Source organism: Polyodon spathula, chromosome 6 (genome assembly GCF_017654505.1).
Source record: "Polyodon spathula isolate WHYD16114869_AA chromosome 6, ASM1765450v1, whole genome shotgun sequence".
In the NCBI taxonomy this organism is placed as follows: domain Eukaryota; kingdom Metazoa; phylum Chordata; class Actinopteri; order Acipenseriformes; family Polyodontidae; genus Polyodon; species Polyodon spathula.
The window spans coordinates 9,263,609-9,285,102 of NC_054539.1; the positions used below are offsets into that span (position 1 = coordinate 9,263,609).

The 21,494-nt window shown below is 38.7% G+C and overlaps 1 protein-coding gene across 1 annotated transcript; it reads left to right on the forward strand.

The window, feature by feature from the left end:
• Nucleotides 1-808: 808 nt before the first annotated feature.
• On the forward strand, nt 809-19,811 carry LOC121316810 (GTP-binding protein 2-like). The gene is made up of 13 exons (XM_041252024.1): nt 809-1,233; nt 7,265-7,291; nt 8,053-8,237; nt 10,102-10,210; nt 12,820-13,017; nt 13,131-13,305; nt 13,905-14,085; nt 14,219-14,257; nt 14,521-14,656; nt 15,456-15,514; nt 15,947-16,118; nt 16,975-17,139; nt 17,513-19,811. Exons 1-13 carry the CDS (start codon nt 1,045-1,047, stop codon nt 17,672-17,674), a joined length of 1,797 nt encoding a protein of 598 aa, XP_041107958.1. The 5' UTR covers nt 809-1,044; the 3' UTR covers nt 17,675-19,811.
• The last annotated feature ends 1,683 nt before the right edge of the window (nt 19,812-21,494 follow it).

Consider the following 21,494-nt stretch of genomic DNA (forward strand, 5'->3'; position numbering starts at 1 on the left):
AAGCTAAATATTATATATATATATATATATATATATATATATATATATATATATATATATATATATATATATATATATATAATTGTGTTGTACGGCAGCTCGTTGAAGCCATCTGGGAAAAAAAAAAATCTTGTTATGTTGAGATCACGAGATAATTTTGAAAATGAAAGTCATTATTTCGTTTTCCTGAGATCGATACATTATGATTTTATGATATTAGTCTCTATATTTGCTGAAACAGGTCCAACGGCCAATAAATACCCCATGAACCTTAGGTTTCTAAAAGGTATTGACATGTCGACCCAGGGGACTTTTTATTTCCTGAAAAAAAGAATCGGTCACAAATGGAGATTAGATAAAGGTGCATTCAGAACAGAAAATAGGAGACACTTTTTTACACAGAGAATCGTGAGGCTCTGGAACCAACTCCCCAATAATGTTGTTGAAGCTGACACCCTGGGATCCTTCAAGAAGCTGCTTGATGAGATTCTGGGATCAATAAGCTACTAACAACCAAACGAGCAAGCCGTATGGCCTCCTCTCGTTTGTAAACTTTCTTATGTTCTTAAAATTATAGTTTTCAAAAGCACGCAGATCACAACACCAACTAATTTCTCCACTGAGAAAAAACAAAAAAACAAACAAAAAAAACGACATGCAACCTCATTAATTATGAACCATTTACAACGTGATAGACAATAGCTTGACCCAGAGGGGAAGGGAAATTTTAAAAAATTGAAAGAAAAACATATACCGTATTGCATTACATAGTGACCGCTGGAAAACGGAGATATATCTAGACGAAGATATTGTACAAGGGCGTTAGGGGGCGCTCATCATCTGTTGTTAGATGGCCTGCGCCAGCTTCCACTAATCAGAAGGAGGCGTATATCCTCACGGTCTGAGCGGACGGGGTTATGTTATTGTTGTTTTTGCAGGGTAGGGTTTGCTTTTTGTATTCTTGCTCCGTGTCTCCGGACGGCTTGAATGTCCCGCTGTTCTGTGACAATTATCTGAGGAGGATTGCAAGGGTCCAATCCTGTGATGGATTCGCGGGTGGCCGAGCTTTTTGGTACTGGTTCCGGATTGATAGCTGGGCCGCAGTGTTCGGGTTCGGGCAATGGTTTGAGTTTTATGTCGAAAAAATCCTACGCGAAAAACAGCAAAAAAGTAAAAAACCGTTCCACAAGGAATACAAAACCCAGCAACAACCCGCCTTATCTACCTCCTGAGGTAAGTTAAAAAAAAAAAAAAATACAGTACGTGTCATTTAACTTGTGTGCCGTATGGGTTAGTAGCAGCTTCACGCATACTATCCAGTATCATAAAGACGACAGTGATCACAAGAGCATCGTTTGAATACTTCTGCAGTGGCATTCATGTTGCGAATTTATATTCTGACGCGTTAATTTACTTCTGAAAATCTCGCATACGACAACTCAGAAACGGGTTATCCAATTCTAATTGAAAGAACCAACCGCGGAAGACGGAAGCATTCAGTAAGACTAGCTAATATTGTAATCTGACAGTCATTGTCAGTCTGTTTGGATAATCGACACCCCTTTTAATGTTTATAGGCTGTCACAAAATGTCCCCGAGTTTCATTGTGAAATCATGTAATAAGTGGAACAGATGAATTCAAACAAATGCCATGAAACCTTGACATTCTAAAGAAGTGTAAATGTTAGGCACTTATGGGATCAGATAGAGTCGCCGTCGTCTTCACTCTGATAGACGTGTTTGTAAGTATGCTGGGATCGTGGTGTACTGAAGCATGTAGTATTGAAAAAAAAAAAACTATGCTACAGTAGTTTCCATAAACAAATATGTAGGCTAAGCCAGTTTTTTTCTTAGTAAAGACATTCATTAGCTAATGTAATTGAGTACAATGGATTTTTAAAATGAATATAATAGAAAAATGTTTTTTTATTCTTTTATTACTGTCTGTATATTATCTGTGATCTGTATTCATAGTCATATTTTACTTGAGCAAGGTGGAATATCCGACATGATACTGCTACAAAAAATAGGCACATAATTTTCAGACGTTCCATTGTAGATTGATTTAACAAAATTGTAAAAGCAGTTTTATTTTTTGGGGTGGTGGTACAGTAACAGTGTGATAAGAGAAGCGAGAGGCTCACATGGTTCAGCTGTGTAGTGTTTTTTATTTTTATTTTTTTAAGCTTGAATTCAGATTTTAGTGCTTACGAAAATATCAGGACAAAGGCAGCCACAGTTAGGTACAGAGCCTTGTGGGATTCTGAGAGTGCACTGGTCAGGGGTGGCCAAAGGTGGCTCTTCCACACCTGGTCTTTGTTCCAACCCTGTTCTAATCTGTATCATTGAACCAATTAAACATTCATCAGACCCTGAAGTAGTTAACTCACTGAACCTGTTAAACCTGGAGTGGAATGGCCCTCCAGGACCGTGACTGGACACCCCTGACCTAAATTCTGACCTGAACAACACCTGCTAATTACTGTAGTCCCAGTCCAGAATGTATGTTGTGCTAGATGTTCACTTTTTACTTTCAGGTAAAACTTTAAAATAAACTAAGGGTCTGATTTGATCAACCCATACCCAGCTGTGATAAACCACAATCATCTGCAGCACTGAGGGCTCATCTGTGAATCAAATTTACAGACCTGTGCTTTCCTGGACTGTGACAGGTGTTGAGTTATTTGGTACATTTATTGATTTTTTTTTTTTCAAAAAGTTTTCCAGGATAACAAGCAGTGTCTGCTACAACTTTGTATTATTCAAAAAGCAGTGTCTGCTTAAGCTCAGCATTCAGTAGGAGCATTGTGATTTCAGTGAGGTTGCCAGTGTCCCTGTTGCATCATGCGCCTTTTAATATTTAAAAGTGCTAAACAAGGCCTTAGAAGCAAAGCTGAATCTGATACTTTTCTCTCAGTATCAACACAGATTTCATTATTTACAGAGCTCATACTTCAACAGGGGATACACAGCGCTATATTTTTTTTCTGGCACTAGCTATTTCAACCAGAAATCTGTAAACGAGGGGCATTATTACAAAAATGTACAATTTTCATAAAATTACAAATTAAATACAAAGTTCAGGACACATCTCTCCCATCTGTAGTTTCCTGTGCAATAACGCAGACTGGTTTACGCTGTACTTGCTGTAAAACTGCTTGCATGTGTTTCTCATATACCCTGGACAGATAGTTGCCTTAGTTAGAGCATGGCTCTTCAGCTAGTTTTTTTTTAATTTAAGGAGGCCAGATTGGAAAACACTTAGGAGTAGGCAGGCCAGGGTATTTAAATCTGCACATTTTTAAGCAATAATAAATATTCTCTAACTTAATGTTCATATATTGAACAAGACTTACACATTTTACTTAGTAGTTTAATAACAGTGTGAAAATTTAACTGAGTATCATTACAGACATTTTAAAATGTGCGCAACATATTAATAGTGTATGTGTTAAGAGATCAGAGCTTCTAACCACTGTGCCCTCTGGATACGTATTTCCAAAAGCTCCTTGTTTGGTTTCAGAATGCCTTTTCATATTGTATTCCTTAACCACTGACACACATTCATTGCACAATAAACACACTGGCTTTGCGTTTGGTACAGCTGGTAAAATAAATAAGTATTTATTGGTCCACTCATTGTTGAATCTATGATTTTCACCATTTTCTGTTCTTAGTAGAGAGAGCCGTGCTATAGCCACACAAGTAAAGAACAGTAGCCGAAATAAGAAAGAAACTGATAGATCTAGCAAGCAGAACACATTTAAAAAAAAATAAAATAAAAAAAGGAAAAAGATGAAAAAGCTTTAAAGTTGATTGATGAAAACCAAAATACCTCACTGTCAACAAGAGCTGTGTAGAAGTAACTGGCTGTACTTTGAAGTTCCATACATATACATGAGGAAATCCCTTCTTCAGCTGTGTAGAGAAGGAAAAATTCAACGGTGTGCAGCAAACGCATTTAAAGAAAGAGTTTACTGATCTGTGATGGCTTTTCTTTTACACAGCTGAAAAGGGGCTTTTGACCGAAACATTACTCTCGCTACCTTGACACGTTTGTTAGTCTTTGTTAGGGGGCATGCTTGATAATCAAGTTGCATTTAGCCTCATTATTTAAACTTATGGGGCAGGTAATAACATGGAGGTGGCTGCTGCAACAAAGCTTTATTGCTGTGGTAAACTGAAGCTGAGAGGAATTGAGGAAAGTGCTTTTTGTTTCTGTGATTTGGGAATCTGGTGGGTTTCTCTTGGATAGTTTTTATCTAGAAGTGAGAAGGAGACAAGTGTAACTATTTTTGTCACATGAGTTTGCTTCATTTTATTTATTTATATCAGGTTTTGTGTGTTATTAGTCTTGCAAGCTGGCTTGGGAAGCCTATTGTTATTGTAAAGATTTATTTATTTATTGTCATCATTATTATTATTAATGTCATTTTTCCTCCCTAAACTTTAAACTGCTCCTGTTCGCACACAGTGTAACCAATTAACATTACACTTGCCAGGTATTATCCCATGTAGATTAGTTAAGATTTTTAAAAAAATGCACTCCTGTGTCAACCAAGATAGTGGCCTTACGCATTTTTTTTTTTCAAAAACCTTTCAAAATCTTCTTGGGAACCGTGAACCGATTGATCTGAAACTTTGCATATGTCATCAGCAACCAAACCTGCTTCAAGTTTGCGAAGCAGAAGTTGTTGCGATCAATTTTACTGTCAAAATGGCTGCCACCAAATTTGCCTAAATGCAACCAAACATCAAACTGCTTCTGTTTGCAAACCGTTTAACCAACTAACTCCTAACTTGGTAGGCCTCATCCTGGGGACAATGGAATTCAAATTTGGCAAAATGGTGTTCTTTCGTAAAACAAGATGGCAGCCAGACCAGCGTTTTGTTCTTAAATTTAAAACCGTTTCAGTTGAACACTGTTTAGTTGATTAACTCCAGAGTTGACAAGCACCATCCCTGTGTGAATACAATTGACTTTTTCAAAAATGGTGTTTGTGTGTAAACCAAGATGGCCGCCCAACGCATTTTTAAAAAAAAAATCTTTAAACATCTTCAGTCAAATGTAAAACTAGCTTATAATTCCTTACCAATGCAGATAGGTTAATCGTTACTATGGAACACATATAGGAAACCATATGTGCTCTATCCAAAAATGACTTTGCCTGCAACCTTTGCCCTCTCTAAGGTCAAATGTAAAACTAGCTTACAACTCCTTACACTGCACGTAGGGCTATGGTTACTATACAGTACATTTAGGAACCCATATGTGCTGTATTCAAAAATTACCTTCATAGTGACCTTTGACCCCTCCTTAAGATTTAAATGTAAAATTAGTTTTAACTCCTTACAGTGTGCAGATAGGGTCATGGCTACTATGGTGTTTAAAGTTATAAAGCATCATGAGATCATGAACTAATGCAGTGTTTTGAATTGAAAGTGCTCCCTGTAATTCTTTATGTGTTTTTTTGTATACAAGCTTGCAAGCCATAAAACTGCCTGGCAGTTCTAGTTGTTATTATTATTGTTATTGTTATTATTATCCACATCATAATTGCTGCACGGCATTGTCACCAAGTTTAACCCTTAGCGGTCCATTTATTCAGCTCTTGTCAGGCGCGTCAGGTCCAATTTATTTTCACACGTGCTATTTATTTTACATGCGCTGTTTAAAATAGAATTTTTTCAGAGTAAAGCAGGTTTAAAAGGTACTGCATAGCACAGAACACTCGGTACTGCATCTCCAGCCATGCCCCACTCCTTGTTCGCTGTATTTTTCACATAACTCTTCATAGTCGTGCATACTGATAAATCCTCTCCTGATCCCTCGTTTTACCACCAAACTCCTCAATAATGCGACCCAAGTCATTTATTTTATTACTGTAACATCTCAAAGAGCTCTGTTCACATAGTCAGAAAAAAAACAACAATACAAAAATGACTACAAAAGATTTAGAAGTGAGTAGTTTTTTGTGATTTACGATTATACTGTATTTACAGTATAATCGTAAATCTCAAATGGGCAAATGTGTGTCTTTTTGTTCAGTCAGAAAAACAACATGAATCCAAATTAACATGTATTTATACTAAAGTAATACAAAAATGACTACAAAAGATTTAGAAGTGAGTAGTTTTTCGAGATTTACAATTATATTGTAAATACAGTATAATCGTAAATCTTGAAAAACTACTCGCTTCTAAATCTTTTGTAGTCATTTTTGTATTACTTTAGTATAAATACATGTTAATTTGGATTCATATGTTGTTTTTTTCTGACTTTATGTGAATGAAAAGACACACATTTGCCCGTTTTCCCATTGGAAATAGTCATATTTTGAAATATCACTGTCCTGGTCACAAAAGCAAAGTTTGTGGGGAATAGTAGCCATGTTCTATACTTTTGAGGCATAAGCAATTAGGAAATAACACTTACTACCCAGGAACAAAAAAAAAAAATTGTTACACGGTGTTATTATATAATATATATATATATATATATATATATATATATATATAATATATATATATATTAATAGAAAGCCCTATCGGGAGGGTTATAAGATACAAAGACAAGTTCATATTGTCATCAGAATGTTTTCCCTGAGAAATCTGTTCAGTAAAGCATACAGTTCCACAGCGAGCTAGTAGTATGAGCGCCATGGTATGTCCTGGCAGTCGCAGGTTTCTGGTGGAAATCGACAATGTCGCAGCTCTGCGAAAGTTTTATGAAACCCAGTTTCTTATTTGTGAAGTACTTGGGATTGCGAATCGTCGCAAATCTATTTTATGAAGCGGGCCCCTGAGTAGCAGGCTATTGATTTCATCAGTACTCTTGGTTTCAGCTAACAAAAACATAAACATTTTGGAACTCTATCTTGGAGTATGTTTTTATGGACAGTAATCTGTTATTTATTTAGTGTCGAAGTACAATATTGAGAACATTGTTGTTATAAGTAGTCTCCAGATACCAAAACAATTTGTATGTGGAGAGTGACATCTGAAGCCATCCACTGGAATTAAGTTGGTACAAGGACAAATGTGAACATGTACTGAGACTTCTGTCTCAGTATGTGACCAATTCTAGGGTGTTATATGCATTTCAAATTTAAATATTAACAAAAAATGCAGCTGTTTTCCATTTATGTCAAAACATTCAGTAGTTGAAACACACAAGGGTTGCAGTGTTACCCAAAGTGATCTAAAATTGAATAAATGTCATGGGTGAGCTTCTCTACTAACTCTATTTTTGTGTGTGTTTTAGGCTGAAGAAGGAAATATAGAGTACAAGGTAAGCTATTTTTCCCATAAATGTATTAATTATTATTATTTAAGGACAATCTCTGTGTCTAACACTGAAAACTCAAACACTAATGCCTAATGTAAACACCTGCTGTGAAATGTTGGGGGTTGGGGGGCCCTTATGTTCGTTCCCCAATATTGCTGAGAGAAATTGTGTGGTTTACAGATGGAAATTGGAGCAGATGCAGAGACAAAAAACAAACCAAACTGCAAATTGTGGGAGTCTGTTATTAGTTTATAAACCCGAACAGCTTAAACTCTGGCCTGGTCTTTGTTTTTATTTTTATGTAACCACAGTAATGAAGCATTATATGAAATTTGCACACAAAGCTCACCCAATACAGGAAGTCACCAAGCTTGAACTGAAAGCTGCATTTTTCTGGGGAATTAGCCTAAATATGGAACAATTCCTGGGATACAAAATCCAGCTCCTTTTAATTTTTTTTTTTAATGAATTCAGGGAAGGAAATAAGACTCCTCTTGCATAGCAGTTTTGCCTTTTCCAGGTTTTGTTGTAAGCTTTATTAGCCACAACATATAGGTAACAAGCTTGGGCTTGTCTTCTTAAACTTGTTATATTATCAGTGTTTTCGGACATCAAGCATTTATGGGACTCATAGTCTTCTATAACGTGTGTGTATGTGATTGAAAACACATTGGTACAATTACTCATTTGTAAAACCTCTATTTTCCATAAACCAATTTTTGTGGATGGAGCCGGAGTGGTTTCTATTGTTTTTGTGTGTTCAGTTGAAGCTGGTGAACCCCACGCAGTACCGCTTCGAGCACCTAGTGACACAGATGAAGTGGCGGCTTCAGGAGGGCCGCGGGGAGGCGGTGTACCAGATCGGGGTGGAGGACAATGGCCTGCTGGTGGGTCTGTCTGAGGAGGACATGCGAGCCTCATTGAAGACGCTCCGCAGGATGGCTGAGAAGTAAGCGTGCTGCGACTTTAAAACACTAGGAAAGCTGCACATGTGCAGGTGTTTTCAGCATGTGCAGTTGCACATTCGGAGTTAAATTACCCTTTTTGTTTGAACATGGAATATAGAATATGTGATGGGCATTGAAAGCTTTGTCATGTTTTTGTTTTAGTTAAACAAAATCTTCTCCCAACAATATGCAATACTTTCTTCTCACTTGCCTTTATTCATTGTTTGCAACCTGTACTTATAGAACACACAGGGCTCCAGTTTCCCCCAGGTCTTTCTGATCATCCTTTGTACAGCAAAATCCTCATAACTGAATCTGATATTCACACATCCACCGCCTGCCACTGATCTTCTTAGTTTAATAATTGAAGACGCTGTCGTACTGTTCTGTACTTTGGAGCTTTGCATGTTGCCAATGGCAACCAGACCTGTATAACTGATGCAAGACACAAAAAGCACCTGTACTGTAGTAACCGAGTCAAGGTCTGTCCTAAAGAGTGGTCTCTATAGAAAGAGCGTTTGTTTTACACACAGATATTGTCTAACAAAAAGCCACCACACTTGAAAGAACACACTAAGGTATTTACTGGTGCATAATAGCAAAGAGGTATTGCAGCGGCAGCTTTGGTTGGAGGATTTAAGGTACAGTAGGTAGGGGGTTGGTTGTTGTCTGGAGGTGTTGTTGAAAACTGAAGCGTGTTTGATGGAATGTGTACAGAAGACTTCCAGCATTTCATTGCCTTCAATATTCATTAACACTGAATCATAAAGTCTTCATTCATACTGAAGGTTTGCAGTCTTACTGAAGATGCCTATGGAGTTCCACATTTTCTACTTTTCATACCAAAGGTGGTGACATTTTTATGTGGCTTTGCGTTTTTGTGTCGGTCGAGTCCTGTATTTGACTAGCTGGTCTGTCACCATGCTCGGAATGGATTTTCTCTTCAGTGGTGGAAAAAAAAAGTAGTGCTGGGTATTTTGAGTGCCACGAGACTTTATTCTCTTGTACGTGATTTTAGGCATCTATCTTTAAGTGTTATAGAAACTCAATACACTGCAGTAAGTAAACAGTGACAATTTTTACACATTTTTTTGGAAAAGTGTTTGTTTATTTATTTATTTATTTATTTTTTACACATTCTCATCTCTGCCATATATAGTATGCCTGCGCCAGTTGTAACTTACATATTATGAAAGAAAATTTTGTGATGAACAGCTGTTAGGTCTCCTGAAAGCAGCTTATTTTAAAACACCAGTGTGAATGATGATTCAGTAAAATATGTAAAGTATTTTTTATATGCAAAAGTGCCTTTTCTTTTTCCATTCCCCCCTAAAATTTTGGAATCCCCCCCCCATTGGCTGCAGCATACAAAAATGAAATTCAAGCACTGGGTTGTTAGTAATATTAATCTGTGTCCTCATGGCCCACCACCCTATTTCCACCAGACAGTGGACTGACAGAGATTTCCGATAATGGATCTTTGATGGGCATCCTGGCGCCTTTGCTTACCCAGCAGGGGGCTATAAAGCATGGAGGATCGATTTTTGTATTTATGCTGCCTAGTGGGTCAGATTATTGCTGGGACAGATTTTTAAGTACTTGGTGAAACATGCTTGATGTATTCAGAGGCTAAAATTATCATGTTTTCATTCAACAGAATTATCAATTATTATTTTTTTATAACAATCTAAAGCAAAAACTAACAAAAAAAAAAAAAAAAACACCCTTGTGAGTTACATACCGTAAGCCAACTTTTTCTACAGCATTATCCTGGTAAATTGTCCAAACTCTTTGAAAGCATATTCAAATGAGACATGGCAACATTCTAACACAGTGAAATCCAATATGTTGTTCCTTGTTTTCCAGGGTTGGGGCTGACATCGCGGTCATCAGAGAGAGAGAAGTAGACTATGACTCGGACATCCCCAGAAAAATCGCTGAGGTTTTAGTGAGGAAAGTTCCAGACAACCAGCAGGTGAGTTTCAACAGATTGTTTTAAGAGGAACCAACCTTTCTTTCCTCTTAAAATCTAAAAGCTTGCTTATATGGGAATAACTAAAGTGCAGACAATTTTGCTAAAACTGTGTAAGATGTCATTGAGCTGTTTATAATTGTTAGCATTGCGAGTTGACATTTCCAGTTGAACAGTAGATGGAGTAGACATGTGTGCTGCTCACTTCCACAAAATTTTACGTTCTAAACCCCTCTTTTTTTAATACTAAGTTTACAGTGTACTTTTTTTTTTTTTTTAAACATCTTTGCATATTCATTGCAAGATATCCAAGGCAAGATCGAAACAAGGTTTTGCGGTAGATTCTGAACTTTTGGATACCCTTTCGGGCCGACCAAGGGGCTTCTTGAGTGTGTTGGGCCTGCTGTAGCGGTTTCTATGGCCGACATTGTTTCTGAATTGGAAAAGCTCAATGCAGCCTTCACTGCTGCTCTTAATTCCAAAATTCATTTGCCACCATTAAATCTTCACTGGATGCCACCCAAACTGCAGTTAACTCTCACAGACAATGCATTGATAGCCTCAGACTTTTGGCAAATGACACTGGGGACCACATGTGCTGTGCTGGATGCTGACAAGAAGGCAATCAAAGAGAAACGGTCAGATCTGGAGAATTGCATTTACTCGCATCTTGTGATTTAAAAAAAAATCTTATTACCTTACATGGTCTTGGACCTTCTTATCGTCAAGATCTGCTGACCACATACAGTACCGTGAAAAAGTGTTTGCCCCCTGTCTGATTTTCTGCTTTTTTGCATATTTTTTACACTGAATGATCAGATCTTCAACCAAAATCTAATATTAGATAAAAGGTACCCTGAGTGAACAAATAACTCAACATTTTAATATGTATTTCATTTATTTATTAAAGAAAGTTATGCAACACCCAATGCTCCCGTGTGAAAAAGTAATCACCCCCTTAGACTCAATAACTGGTTACGCTTCCTTTAGCAGCAATAAATGCAACCAAACACTTCCTTCCTAGTTATTGATCAGTCTCTTAGTGCCATGGGGGAATTTTGGCCCACTCTTTCATGCAGAACTGCTTCAATTCAGTGACATTTGTGGGTTTTCAAGCATAAACTGCTAGTTTCAGGTCCTGCCACAACATCTTAGTGGGTTTAGGGCTAGACTTTGACTAGGCCATTCCAAAACTTCAACCATTCTGATGTAGACTTGCTTGTGTGTTTCGGATCATTGTCTTGCTGTATGACCCAGCTGCACTTCAGCTTCAGCTCACGGACGGATGGCCTGACATTCTCCTGTAGAATTCATGGTTCCTTCAATGATGGCAAGTCGTCCAGGTCCTGATGCAGCAAATCATCTGCAAATCATGACACTACCACCACCATGCTTGACCATTGGTACGAGGTTCTTACTGTGGACTGCAGTGTTTGGTTTTTGCCAGACGTGACGGGGCCCGTGTTGGCCAAAAAGTTCCACTTTTGACTCATCTGTCCATAGAACATTGTTCCAGAACTCTTGAGGATCATCCAGGTGCTTTTTGGCAAACTTAGTGAGCAGTGGTTTCCGCTTTGCTACTTTGCCATGAATCCCATTTTTGCCCAGTGTCTTTCTGATGGTGGAGTCATGAATACTGACCTTAGCCGAGGCGAGAGAGGCCTGCAGATCCCTGGATGTTGTTCTAGGTGACTACCTTGACGATTTTACGCCTTGCTCTTGGAGAGATTTTAGCAAGGCGGCCACCCCAGGATGAGCTGGAGTGGATAGGTAGCAGAGGCAGAAAGGCCGGCCAGGAGGGAGTTGCAGTAGTCAATGCGGGATAGTACCAGGACCTTAACTAGGAGCTGTTTGGAGTAGTCGGTGAGGAAGGGGTGAATTCTGTGTGTTGCTTCGGAAGAAGCGACAGGAGCGTGCCAGAGTAGAGTTGTGCTGAGAGTAGGAAAGGAGGGAGGAGGGGGGCGTCAATGGTGACACAAAGGTTTTTGGTGGATGAGGAGGGAGACAGGGTGGTGAATACAACTGGAATAGAGATAGAGAGATCAGCGGTGGTGGAGGCAGAGAGCGGGAAGAAAAGGAGATCTGATTTTGAGAGATTGAGTTTGAGATGAGTTGAAAGAGGCAAGGGGCAGAGGGTGAGCCACGCCAGGACTCTGTAGGTGCGCTAGGAGAGGTATGAGCATTCATTGTTTTAATGTAATTTAAATCACCTTAAAAACGGTATAAACACACGCGTACATTATTATACATGACTATTATTTTATTTGTCGACACAGTATTTGTCAGGTTGAGATTAATTACTAAGTTCAGGTCACAGTAATGAATAGACTGTCAGCATTAATATACCAAAAACGTTTTTATTCACTGATCTGTAAATATGTACATATGTATTTAAAAACAAAGTACCTGCAATAGGAGTTGAATCACCAATGAGCAGAATATTTTGCATAAAACAGGTGGTGCTACGATCTTGGGATCCAGAATGGTTTGTGCAAGGTTCCAGAATGAGTTATTCACTATGTAGCTTTGAATACAAAATAGATATTCAGCACTTTTACATTCTTTATTGTGTCCTGAAACAAATAAGCCAGTGCTTGTGTGTTTGTGTGCAGTTTCTGGACCTGCGGGTGGCAGTGCTGGGGAATGTGGACTCGGGCAAGTCCACCCTGCTGGGTGTGCTGACACAGGGAGAGCTGGACAACGGGCGGGGGCGTGCGCGCCTCAACCTCTTCAGACACCTCCACGAAATCCAGTCTGGCAGGACCTCCAGCATCAGCTTTGAGATCATGGGCTTCAACAGCAAAGGGGAGGTAGGCAGGGCAGGGCAGGGCAGGAGAGCAGAGCAGTCTGGCAATAAGCAGACATTTTCAAATGGTGTAAAGAATCTGAATGTGCCCCTGACCTTGCCTGGTCCTCCTTCCAGGTGGTAAACTACAGCGAATCACGGACAGCAGAGGAGATCTGTGAGAGGGCCTCCAAAATGATCACCTTCATCGATCTGGCGGGGCACCACAAGTACTTGAAAACAACCATCTTCGGCCTGACCAGCTACTGCCCTGACTTTGCCATGCTGGTTGTTGGTGCTAACACAGGCATAGGTAAGCTTTATTCATCATAGTGTTGAACACTCTTTTTTTTTTTTCATTTGAATTTATTTTTCTGAGTTTATTTTCCAAAAAAAAAAAAAATTCAGACAGTGCCTTGCCTGCATTTAACTTTGCTCAGAATTTGAGCTTGCCTTTTTATTTACATGTGCTTTAGAATGTAGGTAAGTGACATGAGAAGATTACACAGCTCTGGCCAAAAGTTTTGCATCACCCTGTAGAATTAACTTTTTTTGCTTCTAAGTTGAGTGAAACCTGCTGAATAATGTTACATTGACATATCGAATTACATACCACCTTGTAGTTTTTCATATACTTAATGTAAAACTGACACATTTTAAAAAAGTGACATTACGAGATCTAACATGAAATACTGTATGGCTTATGGTAGACTTTTGCAATATCATTTTGAAGTTTCTTTGATTTGCATTATGTTAAATAAAGGATCTAAATTATGTTCATAGAATTTTTTCTTTCTTTTTTTTTTTTTTTTTTAAATTATGTCTCAATCCTAAAATTCTAGGTGATACAGAAACTTTTGTCCATAGCTGTAGATTGCATGTTCATGTTTTGTAATGGCCTCTCCTCCTCAGCTGGCACGACGCGAGAGCACCTGGGCCTGGCCATGGCTCTGAAGGTGCCCATCTTCATAGTGGTCAGCAAGGTTGACCTGTGCACCAAGAACACCATCGAGCGCACGGTCAGGCAACTGGAGAGGATCCTGAAACAGCCCGGCTGTAACAAGGTCCCCATGCTGGTTGCCACTGCGGATGTATGCGCGTCAGCGTGTCAGACATATACAGTAGGCGATGCCAGTATATATGTGGCGGTCGGCTACACACAGACATATGTAAAGCTGATCAGTTTGAAAGAACTCCGCCGCGCTGGCACAGACGGGCGAGAGCAGCGCCGTCACTGCCGCCCAGCAGTTTGCACTGTCCCCCAGGTGCGCTCTCATTCCACTGATCAATTATTTCTCTCATTTGTTTATTTACAAGCACTGTTCCCTGAACTAGGCCTGCATTGTGACATAGAAACATACAAAAAGAAGCTTTGGAAAATGCAATGACAAGCGTTTTGACTGTCTTTCCCAAACATAGAAACATGGGGGGGGGGAAATAAATATATATAAATTACACACACACATTGGTTTTATTCCCTTCATAGTAACTAATCAAACTAAAGTGTCTCAATTGTCTGTATTCTTAGTATCACGCCGATTTTCACACTGTCAAGTGTTTCGGGAGAAAACCTGGACCTGCTGAAGGTTTTCTTCAATATCCTCCCGCCCCTGAGCAACAGTAAGGAGCAGGAGGAGCTGATGCAGCAGCTGACAGAGTTCCAGGTACAGCCTCGCCTCTCCTGTCTGTGCTCGGGGTGCCACAGCCCACAACTGACCCCCCCCCCCCCCCCCCCCCGAACCCAGGACTCCTGCACAGCCCTCGTGATGTTTATTTAGTGAAGGGCTACCGTGCAAAATAATACTGCCATAACTTCAAATAATAGTTGCACCAGTTTTTTGGTTTTTTATAGTGAAACCATGTTCTGTGCGTGATTATGCGTGCAACATTTTAAAACTGGTACAATTATTACAGTAGTCTTCAGTCAGTACAAAATGTCAACATGATGCTGAGATTAAAGGGTATTGATAACACTGTGTAACAAATATTTTTTTTTTTTTTTTTTTTGTTCCTGGGTAGTAAGTGTTATTTCCTAATTGCTTATGCCTCAAAAGTATAGAACATGGCTATTATTCCCCACAAACTTTGCTTTTGTGACCAGGACAGTGATATTTCAAAATATCACTATTTCCAATGGGAAAACAGGCAAATGTGTGTCTTTTCATTCACATAAAGTCAGAAAAAAACAACATATGAATCCAAATTAACATGTATTTATACTAAAGTAATACAAAAATGACTACAAAAGATTTAGAAGTGAATAGTTTTTCGAGATTTACAATTATACTGTAAATACACTGTAAAAAGTTTGTGGGGAATAATAGCCATTTTCTATACTTTTGAGGCATAAGCAATTAGGAAATAACACTTACTACCCAGGAACAAAAATTGTGTTACATAGTGTAATGTTGCCTGCCTCAGTTCAGCAAGACTACCGTTCTGATTATTCTTTCTTGTTTTCAGGTTGATGAAATCTACACAGTACCAGAAGTAGGAACAGTTGTTGGAGGAACCCTCTACAGGTCAGTGTTGCAAATGTCACCCTTTATTCCAGCTCGGGGGATTTTCAGGTCGTGTTTTGCATGATGCACTCACTGAATCATGTGAACAACCAGGGACCAGAATAATAATGCATAGCTGGTTTTCTTTTAGAATTTTCTATTAGCTTAATTCCTGTTTGAGGAATGGCTCAAACAACTGTACAATCGGAGTAATATTTTTATCGCAGTTTTTAAAGTTCCCACCAGTGTTATTACACAGCAACTGCTCTGGTAAACCATGTCCTTTGGAAGTGCGCTGGTCTGTAGCAACTGGGTTCTAATTCTGATTGCAGATTCAGAACATAGAAGTCCTTGAGACACACAACACAGGTTTATGTAGTCTAGTTAAGCAAATAAAAAAAAAAATAAAAAAAAAAAAAAAAAAAAGATAGCTGATTTCATGTCTCTACTTAGTGGTATCTGCCGGGAGGGCGAGCAGCTGGTGGTGGGCCCCACTGATGAAGGGAACTTCCTGGAGCTGAAGGTGTGCAGCATCCAGAGGAACCGATCAGCCTGCAGGGTGCTCCGGGCCGGCCAGGCAGCCACTCTGGCACTGGGCAACTTCGACAGGTCCCTGCTCCGCAAGGTCAGATATTAATGTAACAAAGTGCATTTCAAATAGTTAACCGAGGGGGAACAAATGAGACACTGGGCTGCATTCTGAAGGTGTTTTACTTATCAGTACTAGGGATATGCTTTTAGTAAGTTTTTAGGAACATTTAAATGCTATGCAGGTGTCAGCGTTTTCAACGTTTAAACCATATCTGCATACACACACACACACACACTTTATATTACATTGTGACGTATACTGACAGCCCTGGTTAGTGTTCTTTAAGCAAAGAAACTCTTAATAAGCAAATAACGTTTAAACATTTCAAAAAATAAACACCTACTCACCAAAGTATATATTGAAATGTGTATATTTAAATGTCCTCAATGTCCTAAAATCAAACAATGGTTGTAATTAAAGTTGTCAGTGGAGGTAGAACTGCAGACATATTAAACACATTTTCGGTTAGTATAATGTTTATAGAATAGTTTGTTTCTTTTAAGGTGCACCAATGAAGCGCCAGGTCGACCGAGGATAGCACCCGCCCCAGTGTCAGTCTTTCTGTTTCACCAATTAGAAAAACTGCTTGGAGGCAATTGCCAAACCCCGTTTGATTTTTATAATATCCGCCCTTACTGTGGCACTACAGCAGTGAGATACGCAATAGACTGGTTGTGTGATGATAAATTACTAAAATGAATACGTTTAAAAAATATATTTGGTGAAATTTGTCACATGACCAGTTGTACGTCTGGCATTATGAAACATTTGACCACTTCTTTAGAGTTTGTATCTTTTTAAAAGTTTAAAATCCCCATCCCTAGCCAGTAGTGCAGTTTGTTTTTAGTGAATAGACAATGATGACAAACCCTTGCTCTGGACCCCCCAGGGCATGGTGATGGTGAGTCCTGAGATGAACCCCACAATATGCTGGATGTTTGAGGCAGAGATTGTGCTTCTGTTCCACGCCAAGACTTTCAGAAAGGGCTTCCAGGTCACCGTGCACGTGGGCAATGTCCGACAGACGGCCATTGTTGGGTGCTTGCATGGAAAGGTAGGTCACGCAGTGCAGTGTAATCTCCTCCTAGCATTACAATGACGCGGGCCACGCCAGGACTGGTTTTTCACTCACTCTTGTTAGTTGGCGAGTTGCTTACACTCACCTCAGTCCCAAGCCACCAAAGTGGTTTTTCTTTTATTCATATTCAGGCTACCGCTTTACAGAGGTTAACAGGAACATTTTAAGGAAAAAAAATATGTACAAAATAATCTATGTATACTGTCCGTACAATCAGCTGTTACTTAAAGGTGGTGCTATTTATCTTTTGTAATTAGGACTTTTATAATTATATCAAGCCTCTTTGTGCCTTACTTTTATTTGCGTTACAATAATTGAGGAGCTTTTTTTTTTTTGTTTGTTTTTTTAGGATGAGCTGCGGACAGGGGAGAAGGCTGTAGTGCGTTTCAAGTTCATAAAGCACCCGGAGTACTTGAAAATCGGAGCCAAATTACTCTTCCGAGAGGGAGTAACGAAAGGGATCGGACACGTCACCAGCCTGCACCCTCTGTTCATGAACCAATACAGCTAGGAAGTGTGCAGAGAAGAGAGAGAATTGAAAAAGGAACCGGACGACCTCCACCAGACCTCATTGTCGATACTGCAGCCCTAAGCAGGGAGCACTGCCAGTGTTTAAACAGCAGACACAGAGTGGAGGTTGAAGGAGGGTTTTTATCTTGCACAGCTCTGTGTTTTAGTCTACAGTTGTCTTGCCTTGTTTCTGAGCATGTCACTTTAGTGCACTCCTTCCATTAACTTGCTCATTGTTCCACACAGGGTGCTTTAAAACTGCAAGGAAACGAGGAACCAGTTTTCAAATGTTCTTAATCATTTTTTGTAGAACTTGGTACCTTGGGTTCAGCCTCTTCATTGTAGTTTGGGTTGTGCTTTGTATGAACTTTCTGTCTTGTTCTCTTTTGAGCTTTTAACTTTTTTTATTTCTATTGAGATTTGTCAAGCAGTCTGCAAAGGAAAGTATAGAGGTGCTGCAACAAGCAACTCCAACAGAGTGCCTGTCTGAGCAGAGCAGAAACCAGAACGCTGAATACCTGCGACTGCTAACAACCCTGATCTTGCTCTGAAATCAAAAGCACCATCCTAGCAATGCACATTGAAAAAAGGGTTTTATTACTTTTAATAGTTGGGTGTGTTATTAACAGTGTTACTGATAAGAAAAAATGAAGAGTGCTAAATTTGCTAAGAACCACTTCCAATTTTCATGTTACTCATATATATATATGAGGTAGTAGACAAAAAATGGAAACACTTCATGTATGAGAAATGCTGGACAGGCCTGGTTGCCTATAATTATGGCTGTAATTATTGATAAAGTCCTTCAGTGTTTCTTGCATGAAGGTTAATTTGCACTTTGGCAATGGAAATCAGTATTATTAGGAACTGTTATGTGAAGTGTTGACATCCTCCAGATTTTTAGGTTATGTTTGGTAAATTAAAAGCAGAGCCCTTGTCTGTGGGGTGGGGGTGGGTGGTTATATAGTTAAATGCCCCAAGTTAAATCTTTAATTTTAAAGCAGTTTTAACCCAGTTTCTCACAGTGAACCAGTCAAGAAGGAAAGGTGTCGGAAGTACTGAAATGGATAGTAAGAAGTTTTTGTTACGAGCAGAGCCTCGCAATAGTGCAATGTCCAAAGTACTCTTCTCCAGTACCTCCTGGTACTAACAAAAAGTACCACACCAGCAAAGATTATCACATCGGATTTCTATTACAGATATTTGAATGCAGTTGTGTTAGATGCTCATGGAAAAGATGCTCAACCAAGTAGCAGCTCTGTAGCCCGAACTGTCTGCTTAGGTAAAATATTGATACATCTGTATGTGTGTTGTCCACAGTTCTGATTCTGAGATGTTACTAGCAGCTGAAGGATTCATTGCACTGAATTGCTTCATAATTTTTTTTTTGTTCATTTACATCGTTTCTGTATGGCTGCTAATGTTGTACGCAAGAGATACTGTTTATTTTACTTTGTTTCAGGATATAAGGACATTGTGACGAAGGGGATAAAATGCACTGTGCCTAAAATGCCCTTAAAATATAACCATAGGGAGTGTTACATTTCAAAAGGTGCTATTAACTGAAACAACCTTATGTACTTTGTGGAAGTTTTCAACAGAGAAACAGCATCAATTCAACACGATATCCTGTCTTTTAAGAGTTGTTACATGACTGCTGTATTCAGCAACATTAATGATTTGAAAATGCCTGTTGAGTGCAGGCAAGAAGTCCATTAAAGGGGATTTGTAGCTCTATGCATTTTACATGTGGTTCTTGTGCAATTACAGAAAAACGCATAACTGAGGTAAACAAAAACCGTTTTTTTTAACTGTAATCATATTTCATGTTAACCTGTTTGAAAATAATACTCTTTCAGTTTTGCAAATAGCTATTGATTTTACATCTTGAAGTAGTGTATTAGAAACCAATTGGAAATGCCCCACCCCCCCAGATTCACCAGTAAAGTTCACTGCAGGCTGAGTTTCACTGATTTTATGAAAAAAAAAAAAAAAAATCTGGGGGGGGGGGGATGGGACTCAGCTACGTTTGAATGTAATATTTTAAACTCTGCCTTTGGCTGGTGTATTGCAGATTTATGTACAAATCCAATTTGTATATATGGTGTACATAAATATATATAAAAAAATAACTTTTATTAAAACCAAGTGTCTATTTTATTAATATATTCTTTAGTAAAGTGTTCAGTGCATCTGGATTACCAGCTACATCCTAAATAGATTCACAGATAGATCTCTGACCTTTTGGACCTTTTCGTGATAATGAGTCAGAATTGCATTCCTGCATCATTGCAGTATCCTCGCCTAGTTTCACCTAAAGAGAGGCAGAGGTTGCAATGATACAACAAAAAAGGGTTCTGTGTAAATCTAACAAAACAAAAGCTGATGAAACAGGTTTGAAATAAAAGCTTGTGTCCCCCCACCTCCTACAGTATTTTCCATGTTGTTAGATAAATAGAAACAGCTGATGCAAGAACCTGCAATGACTGTGTCCAACCCCCCACTAAACAAATAAAGTACAACACTTCCGAATGCCATTGTAAAAATCACCAGAGGTTCGGGGGTGATTTGTACTTTATTAATTTCCTGTACTTGCGTGCACCTAGTGGTGGGTGTTGGAACAATGCATTACAAACAGGGTGTTTTGTTTGAAGGATCCATTGGCAATATTTAATAGCTTCTTTAACAATGCAGTATACTTGCTAGAATCAACCAAACAGATGCATTATCTTTGGTAATTCACAGAAATGTTTTTCAAAAATCAAAATACCTACTTTCTGAATTAATTTTTTCTATGACAAACACAATTGTCAATTTGCCGCCCATCTAATTATAAGTAGGGGTCTGCCTAAAATCGTGAAATTCACCTCTTTTAGGGGCCAATACATACTGGACAAATATTAAGAGAAAAAAACAAACTTATTTTAAATGAACTACTGCACAACACAAGTGACACAAACTACCTATCTTACTTCTGTAGATAGGCATTTTTTTATTATTCCTTTGCCATCCTGCGTGCATTGCCCTTAGACAAGTAACACTTATAAATAAATACTCCAAAGCAGTTAACGTTCTTGTTTACTGTACAAATGACAACAATGTTTTACTCAGCCTGTCAGTGCTTGTTTGCTGCTTTTCTGTGACCTGTGCTGTACAGTGGGGAGTGGGACAAAGTCAGTGCTGCATTGTTTTGATTTAGGTTGCTAAAATCTAGATTTCAGCATTGTAGGTAAAATACCAGAAATGGATGACTAAGCAAAAAAAGCTAAGTATATTTTGGCTAATAAGTGTCAAGATATTTCCTAAAGAAACTACATGCAGATGGCGTTAACTGTTTTGCACGTTTTGTAATGTGTCTTTGGGGAAAATACGATTGGTTGATATTTGTCTTCAGAAACGCACGTTACACGAAAGGCTACTCCAGAGGCTATGAGCAGAACGTAAAATAAACAGCTTTCAGAAAACAAACTGGAAAGTCAGCGCAGACAGAAAGTATTCCTGTTGCTTGTAGCCAAGTTATTATTGAGTTTTATTATTATTATTATTTTTTATTTCTTAGCAGATGCCCTTACCAAGGGCAACTTACAGTTGTATACAAAAAAAATACATCAAGAATTACAATACAATTAAGAGCAAGATACAAAACACAATGACTTCAGTCCTAAGAGCAAATACAAAACACAGTATGATTTGATATCGGGGCAGTTAACAGATAAGTGTTGATAGTTACATCAGGGTTAGATACTAGTGCAGGTGAAATACAAAAAATATTACAGATTGGGTTGAGTGCAGGATTAAATACAGTAAAATAGGTAGCAGAT

Bases quoted from the DNA above. Each gene is read 5' to 3' on its own strand.
- LOC121316810 (XM_041252024.1), top strand. From the start codon at position 1,045: ATGGATTCGCGGGTGGCCGAGCTTTTTGGTACTGGTTCCGGATTGATA. The intron at 1,234-7,264 runs GTAAGTTAAAAA...TGTGTGTTTTAG, and splicing joins CGCCTTATCTACCTCCTGAG to GCTGAAGAAGGAAATATAGA. The intron at 15,515-15,946 runs GTCAGTGTTGCA...GTCTCTACTTAG, and splicing joins GTTGGAGGAACCCTCTACAG to TGGTATCTGCCGGGAGGGCG.